At 37.5% G+C, this 9,049-nt stretch overlaps 1 protein-coding gene across 1 annotated transcript; it reads left to right on the top strand.

The window, feature by feature from the left end:
• The first annotated feature begins 4,992 nt into the window (after positions 1 to 4,992).
• On the top strand, positions 4,993 to 7,847 carry LOC149570254 (uncharacterized). The gene is made up of 2 exons (XM_089817123.1): positions 4,993 to 5,671; positions 7,735 to 7,847. Exons 1-2 carry the CDS (start codon positions 4,993 to 4,995, stop codon positions 7,845 to 7,847), a joined length of 792 nt encoding a protein of 263 aa, XP_089673249.1.
• Positions 7,848 to 9,049: the final 1,202 nt, after the last annotated feature.

The following is a 9,049-nucleotide window of genomic DNA, read 5'->3' as shown; positions in this document are numbered from 1 at the left end:
TTTTTGGTTTCTTGTGCTTGATGTTAAAAATCAAACATCATTTTCTCTAAAGAGTCTGAGTCACTATCAATATTAACAAAGCTAACATTAGGATGATTTAGCTTTTACATTTTCAAGGGTACAGATTACATGTACTAGAGATTGTGTAGGCATATGCATTGGGGTTTCTAAATCAATAGGTGGAATGGAGGATCCAGTATTTAGGCTTACTCTAGATAGTCTAGTAATTTTTTGTGGGGTAGAGATTGTTTGTTTACTTTTATTATCAATACATTCTCCTTTGTTATGGTCAAGTATGGTCTGCTATGGCACTAGAGGTGATTCCTCCAAACCTTTCTCTATAGTATCTATATGTGGCTTTCTTCTTTTAGAGGTTTAAGCTTCAAAAGGTGGAGTTCTCTTTTTCATAGTCTTGGGTGTGGACATAGAAGCTAAAGCTTCTTGAACTATTTTTTGTACTACCTTTCTAACTCCTACAACAATTTTCTCTCTTGTCCCCATTCCCTGGCCTTTAGGCCCACCCCTTTTGGGGTCCCACTATTTTGAGCTTTAGAAAATCATCCCATGTCCCTAAATGTTGCCTAGTCAGTTCCCTTTCAACTATGGCTCTTATTAAACAATGGTGGGACATCAACTAGGTTTTACCTTGTTGCACATAAGCAATTTTCCTTTTGACAATATTGTAAAGGAAACTAGGGAGATTTATAGGATAGTTATCATGCCTTAAACTACTCAAAATCTTGAAATGAATAGCATGTAAATAGGTATACCACCCTTCATACATAAAATACATTATGATAAACTCAGTAGGTTGAATGAATTGAAGGGGAAGAGATAACAATAATGTACCTTGCTTCTTGTTTTACTCTAGCCAAGGGTGTCCATATACTGTGAATTATACCTTTGCAGCTTATGCATCCATGTCTTCTATCCATTGTTCCCCATTTTTAGGTAGACTAGTAACCTCTGCCACCACCTATTTTGTAAATTCTATTCGGACACCCTTGACTATTACATATCCATCTTGTATCATATTGTGAAATTTCAATGCAATTTCTTGATCAAATTTCTTGAGGCTGAGGTAGTAAGCTAACCAACCCTATTGTTGAAACAAGTTGCATGTTTTTGGGTTTGCTAGTAGGACTCTGCAATCCATTGGTTCATGCTGATGAGGTTCTCCACCCATATTACCCTTTGAAGAATGTTGTAGGTGATGAATTCACTATGGGTGATTGAAAGTTTGAGTGGAAATAGCTATAGGGGCTTTTAGTGTAACAATGGTGTATAGAAAGAAAAAAAATTTTAAAGCACTTTTGAGCATCATATTATTTAGTATTTCATGATGACATTTTAATCACGAAAAGATCATGCTCAAAACATACACCATATTAATGAGGAGTTATGTACTTTTGAAATCATAATCTAATGGTTGGTTGTTTTTTAATTAATTTCACACACCATGAAAGTACAAAGGGCTGCCAACTCATCACTAAGGTGACCTTTCCACTATACATCATATATTTAAAATTAAGATCAATCTATGATTACACTTTATGATTTTGATTTTCTCTCCCCCAACCTATCAGAGACTGGGTCTCACCAAACCTTAGAGATTGCAAATTCTAAAAATTCAAATAACACATTTTTTCTAAATAAATAATAAATTAAATAAATGTAGAAGAGTCAAGTGTAATTGACCTAATAGGTGATAGGAAGGATGCTCCAAGTAGTACTATAGTATAGAAATTAATGGAGTGGAGTGATAATGGAAAGATAAGAAGATGAGATGGAATGAGGTGGAAAAGAAGTGGATTTCACATAAAATGTGAAATTTTTATTATTCAAGGCTTGAAATGAATTTAAGGTGCTATAGGTGTCTAAGTGACTCAAACAGAGTGGCTATGGGAAGGGATGTTGCTATTGTGTTGAAATATTGAAGAAATTCATCTTGGGTTGTTGGTTTGTGATATAACTTTAGGTGATGTCCATTAATGAGGAGTTTGAATTTGACCAGATTAATTGTCAATAGTTGAACTACTCTACTATTAAAAATTGTGACAATTTCTTGTGGACCAAGCCATCTAGTTTGAAATTTCCCTTTGTGGTGCTAACATCAAGAGTCATACAGGAGTGCCCAATCACCAATAGATAACTCTCTATCTTTAACGAATCTGTCATGTCATTGCTTCCTCTGACTCTGAATTAGTTATGTTTTATGAAAACCTAACTTTTGCCATTCATCCAACTCATTAAGGTGCAAAATGCAATCCTATTGTGCTGCAGGAAGAGTAATACCAAGTTCTAAGGCTATCCATAGAGTCTTATGTTCAAACTCAATGGGCATGACAACTATCTTCCCATATAGGAGCTCAAAAGGTGTAATCCCAATAGTGGATTTCCATGTTGTTCTATATGCTCATAAGGCTTTAGGAAGTCAAGCCACCCAACCTTTCCTATGCAAGGACACTTTTTTAGTGAGCATATTTTCCAACTCTCTATTTGTCACTTCAACCTATCCATTGGCCTGTGGATGATACAAGAAAGATTTGCCATGCCAAATTTTGTATTCCTCCATGAGTGTAGCTACCAAATTAGATGTAAACTGATGGCCTTGATCTAATTGTAATTCTCTTGGAATGCCAAATCTGGTAAAGATACATTTATACAAAAAAATGGCCACATTATTATCATGAGGGTGCTTCATTGGCTTCACTTCTTTCCATTTAGTAACATAATTAGTGCAAACCAAGTTGTAACTCCTTCCTTTTCACGGTGGCTCAATAGGGCCAAAAAAATTGATCCTTCATTTATCAAATGGTGCTACTACTATCTATGGCTATAGGGGCATTTCACTTGTTTCCATTGGTCAACCCATTCTTTGGCATTTGTCACATCTTTTAGTATATTGAGCTGCATCCTTGTGAAGTGTGGGCCAGTAATAGCCTATATTTAAAATCTTCAACATAGCCATTTTGGTAGCAATGTGGCCGCCATAGGGCTCAACATGACAAACATCATAAGTTTCTATTTCAACACATGAAGTAAAAGAGGGAAAGTTGGTTAGTGGGGTGGGTAGAAAAGGTGGAATTCAAGAGGTCATGTGTTCAAATCCCACTCCCACCATGTCATCTTCCTCTTTTACACAAATTTAAAATGCACTTATTTTATTTGTCCACATGAGTTTTATTTTTTATTGAAACTACTTACGAGATAATTATTTAAATAAGTTTGTGATAATGAAGCAACTAAGTGATAATGTGTTAGTAATCATGAATAAGTGCTATTATAATTTCATGTCCATGAAGTTACCTATTAATGATGATTTATTATAATAATAATAATAATAAATAAACTTAAAAAAATATTAAAAATAATAATAATAATAATAAAATATTTTTAAAAAATAATAATAATAATAAGAAAATATTTTTAAAAATAATAATAATTAAAAATAATGAATAAATAAATAAATATACATATATGCATATGCAATGGAAGATAACACTTTAATATATCTAACCAATGTGGGACGTTGGCTAAGCAACTATGATGGCAGGACACCCACCCTAAGTTGACTTTGGCCATGATTCCTCACAAAAAAAAAAAAAAAAAGAGGAATTACCTTGTCTTAGTTGTTTGAGACTCCAATAATGAACTTTAAAGCTTCTTGACCCTGACTCTTAAACTCTCTTTTCTTTTTGTAGGATGCCAGTGGTCACTCATAACACCCACAGGCATGGACGAGGTGGTAGACATGCACGAGATGCATAGGTAGAGCAGGATGCCGGTGTAGAGCATGGTGCTAGTATGGCACAAGAAGCTAGGGTTGGGCCAGAGATAGAGATTGGACAGGGGGAACAGCCTCGGAACCCCAACCAGGACATTCTAGATGCTATCCAGAATCTTATTGGTGTAGTACAATAGAGGTTGCCTGCAGCAGTAGCTCACCCTAGTCAGCAAATTTCAGAGGAGCATAGGACTGTTATCAGAGAGAGGACAAGGAGTCCTCCACCTAGTCATATTGGGAGTCATGCTGAGCTCGAGGGGGAGTCTGTCCACAAACCTGAGTCTCCAGTAGGGGTAGAACTTTGACCTGTATCGAGAGCACCCCAGGATATAGGAGACGAGATTAAAGAATTGCTTCGTCTTCAGCCACCCCCTTTTCATGGATCCACAGATGGTTCAGAAGCAGAATCCTTCTTCTTATGTTTGGAGAGATGTTATGGGTTGCGTCCTTTTGGGAGTAATGTAAGGGCCCATTTTGCTATACACCTTTTGCGAGGACCAGCCTCCAAATGGTGGGATGAGGAGAAGGCTATGGGGGATATTGATATGGACACTCTCACTTGGGATACCTTCCTACAAAGGTTCAGAGAGAGATATTTATCAAAGTATTACAGGCAGCGAAAGATTGATGAGTTCCATGACTTACAGTAGAGGGGATTGACAGTAACACGGTATGAGAATAATTTTTTAGAGCTCCTCCCTTATGTTGACTATATGAGAGATGAGAAGCTCTGGATTAACCATTTCATTAGAGGTCTTAATCCCTCGATTGCAGGACAGGTTCGTATGGCAGCACCAGTAGGCTTCAAAGCTATAGTGGAGATGGCTCTTATTGCAGAGGATATACGCAATAAGGCTCAAGATACTTTTGATAGATCTCAGCGTCGAGGTACTACCCCCTTTCCACCTAGGTCATAGTGGAAGGGAAATCAACGACACTCTTCAAGATCTTTTAGAGGCTCCCAGTCACAGCAGGATCCAAGGCAAAAGCCTCTATAGGGATACAAAGGCACTAAGCCCAAGCAGAGGCAGGTACAAGGTTCTTGTCAGGATCATAGATCACAAGCTTCTCATACACCTCCAGCACGGACTCAGCAGCCCACTAGAGGTGGTTTTAGTGGATCTACTCAGATAGGGGGACACTAGCAGCCCCGATCTATAGGATTACAGACTCAGACCCGTGGACCTTGTTATTCTTGTGGTGGCATGGGTCACATTGCTAGGGATTGTCCACATAGACAGACGGTAGCTGCATCTGAACCAATAGTGGGTGACATGGGATGTTCTCATAGGGTATTTGTAGCAATAGATGACAGACAGGCTGAGCATCAGGCTACCGTGATAGAGGCTACAGGTATTATTGGTGGTAGTAGTATATCTATATTGTTTGATCCAGGAGCTACTGATTCTTTTGTATCACCCTTAGTTGTGGAGCATTGTAGGCTGGTGGCAGTTAAGCAAGATGTTAGCTGGGATGTAGAGTTAGACTTAGGTGCTAAGGTATTGGTTAGATCCATGGTTAGGAATTGTCCTATTCAAATTGGGGATATCACTACTTGTGCAGATCTACGTATCACCCCCTTAGGATCATATGATGTAGTCCTTGGTATGGATTGGCTATGTGCTCACCATGCCAAGGTGGATTTTAGGAAGAAGGAGGTGGAGTGTAATGATGATCATGGTACACCTATAGTGATTTCAGGTGTTCAGAGACCTGTGTCCCTCTGCATGATCTCCGCTATGCAGCTTAAGCGATGTATGAGAAAAGGGTGTCAGTTATATGCTATTACCATTAATGATCTTGAGGGAGAGGAGAATGGGCCATGTCTTGAGGATTATCCAGTGTTACAAGAGTTTAGAGATGTATTTCCTTCTAAATTACCGGGTATGCCTCCACCCAGGATAGTGGATTTCCATATTGATTTGGTTCCAAGGGCCCAACCAGTATCTAGAGTTCCATATAGGATGACTACTAATGAGCTCAATGAGCTCAAGATTCAGCTAGAAGAACTCTTGGAGAAGGGGCACATTCATCCTAGTGTCTCACCATGGGGAGCACCAGTTGTCTTTGTCAAGAAGAAGGATGGATCCTTGAGGTTGTGCATAGACTACCGCCAACTTAATAAGCTAACCATTAAGAACCGTTATCGACTTCCTAGAATTGATGACTTATTTGACCAGCTTCAAGGTGCTCGAGTGTTTTCAAAGATTGATCTGAAGTCAGGATATCACCAGTTGAGGATTGTGGAGAGTGACATCCATAAGACTACCTTTCACATGAGATATGGGCATTATGAGTTTACAGTGGTTCCTTTTGGTCTCACTAATGCCCCATCTGTATTCATGAGCCTTATGAATGGAGTATTTTGTACATTCTTGGATAGATTTGTGGTGATATTCCTAGATGATATATTGGTCTATTCATAAAATGAACAGGAGCATGAAGAAAATTTGAGACAAGTCCTTCAATGCTTGAGAGATAATTAATTATATGCCAATTTGCCGAAGTGTTCTTTCTTCTGCACAGAGATCAGCTACCTAGGTCATGTGATATCAGGTGATGGGATCTCAGTCGACCCATCAAAGATTAGAGCCATTATAGACTGGCCAACATCGACAATAGTTACAAAAGTCAGGAGCTTTATGGGGTTGGCTGGTTACTACAGGAATTTTGTGGAGGGTTTCCCGAGGATAGCACATCCTATTACTTCTCTCCAGAGAAAAGGGAAGAAATTTGAGTGGACAAAAAAATGTGAGAGATCTTTTCAAGAGTTGAAGAAGGCCCTCACTAGTGCTCCTATTCTTGTAGTACCTAATTCCTCTACAAACTTTGTAGTGTGTATTGATGCATCATTGGATGGGTTAGGGGTAGTACTCATGTAGAATGGGTAAGTTATAGCCTATGAGTCTAGGAAACTTAAGACTCATGAACTCAATTATCCTACCCATGATCTTGAGCTTGCAGCAGTAGTACATGCCTTGGTTAGATGGCACCATTTCCTTTTGGGACACCATTTTGAACTCCACTCAGATCATTACAGCCTTCAGTATATTTTATTTGATTATCCTATAGCAAAGGCTAAGCAGGAGAATACAAGGTTAAGTTTTTAGTGGTCATACCATCTGAAATGGTCATTTCCCCTAATTAGCATGCAATACAAGCATTTGATGTGGCTAACCATGGTCATCTTAGAATGATAGGATACCCCTCCATACATTTTTTTGTAGAGAGTACTACAAAATCAACTAGATACTTCTAACATACCATCAGGAATGATGGTAGAACTATCTACCAATTGCAAGATTTTTGGTGTTTGTCTGAGTCCAATGCTGTTTTATTTGGACATTGTTTCCTTGTTCATTACATTATTGGATGCTCCTAAGTCTCTTAGGACATTTTGCACGTGTATTCCTTGAATGGCAAGTGTTACTACTGGACTTCCAAGGTCTACATACTTGTGTATCTCAAGGTTATCAAGCATAAGATCAAAAAGCTAGCCAAGGACATAGATAGATTTTGGGTCCTTCTTTTTCCTTCCTAGATTTTTAACATAGACTTATTTGATAGCTTTTGTATATATGGGTACCTCTTTTATTACATCGAGCAAGGGGATTTTTACTATCATTTTCTTGAGTTGTTCAAGAAAATCTAATGTGGGTTGATTTTTTTGATAAAATTTTCTCTATTAACCTACCAAGAAATAATGGTTTCTTGGCTATAGGAGACATAGCAGTTGTAGGCTCTTGAACTAACTCAGTAGTTGTATCATCTACTTCTATTATAATGGGCTGCTGAGGTGATGCAAGTGCTGTTCCAGATCATAGATGAATATCATTCAAGGTGATGGAATAGATTTATTGTTGCATTAAAGGCTTTGCATTATTGGGATTAGGCATAGGCTATGCAAGTAATTATGGCTATTTTGAAGAGGTTGTATTGGCTGTAAGAGTCATTAAGGCTTGTTATTGAGGAGGTTGTATCAAGGATTGTTGATGTTGCTATTGCTGTTGATTTTAGGGTTGCTACCAACCTTGGTGAGGTTGTTGCCAACCCTAGTTAGGCTAGTACCAACCTTCTTGAGGTTGTTTCCAACCATGGTTAGGTTGTTGCCAACCTTAGTTAGGCTACTTCCAACCCTACTGAGGTTGTTGCTAGCCTTGGTTAGGTTGTTTCCAACTATTATAACTACCATGTTGTTGTTATTTCCATTGACTATTACCAACCTAATTATGAAGTGACTCTTGAGGAATACCTGATCTTGGAGCCCATGGCCTTCGTTGAGCAACATAGATGTCATGTCCTGCCCCGACCATCATAGCACTATTGACATTTTGTTTCTTTTGGACTTTGATAATTAGACTCTAGATGACACATTATTACCCCCTATGGACATTGATATTTTGATCCTTAGACTATTTGATTTCATGTTATGTTATTGGGACATTGATACCTATATCATTAGGCTATATGATGATTCCTTATGATGTTACTAGGACACTAATATTCTAAGTAGTTTTTATGATGTTATTCAGATATGCTTACTTACCTTCTTGATGATCCATATGTCATGATTAAAGCTTATGTTATACTCAAGTGAATGTTTGATTTTTTAATTGTGGTCTCCATATGGTGCTAGATTATCATGTCTTAGCATATTTAGAGTAACATTAAGAATTCATGTATCATTTGAATAAACTAGAATTGTATACTTATATTATATTTGATGCATTGCTTAAGGTAGATTAATTCCATAATTTTCTATAAGAATAAATGATCATAATGTTTTACTATCTAGATTAGAGAATTTCTACAAATGTGAAGTGTGTAATGTGATATGAATGGAAATACATATTTCATATTAGTTATGTTATTCATTGATGATAGAATCTATGTGATTTATATTTACATTATCATTTTATCACCTTATTCTTGGACTATTGATATTTGCAATAAGTGTGCAGGAAAGAAGCCCATGGATTTATGGAGAACCTTGCTAGGTGTTTGGAAAAACCAAGGTTAACCCTAAGGAGGGTATAACCTTTTTACCCTTTTATTTTATTTGTAAAACCAATTTGTGTGTATTATTGTGATTCTATAAAAGTAAATTTGTTTTTCTTGATGGCTTGCCAAGTGTGTTGTGTGTATTGTGGTGTCACTTGACACATGTTCTCCTTTGTAGCATGCTTAGTGGGATGGTAGGTGGTTGAGTGAACCAAGGAGTGGTTTGGTAGGATTTCTTTTCCCTAGGTGTATTTATGCGTA

The sequence above is a fragment of the Cupressus sempervirens genome, chromosome 3 (genome assembly GCF_028749045.1).
Source record: "Cupressus sempervirens isolate cs-2001-9-10 chromosome 3, ASM2874904v1, whole genome shotgun sequence".
Lineage (NCBI taxonomy): Eukaryota > Viridiplantae > Streptophyta > Pinopsida > Cupressales > Cupressaceae > Cupressus > Cupressus sempervirens.
The sequence above is the reverse complement of the archived record's forward strand: the minus strand, read 5'-3'. Positions and strand labels throughout refer to the sequence as shown.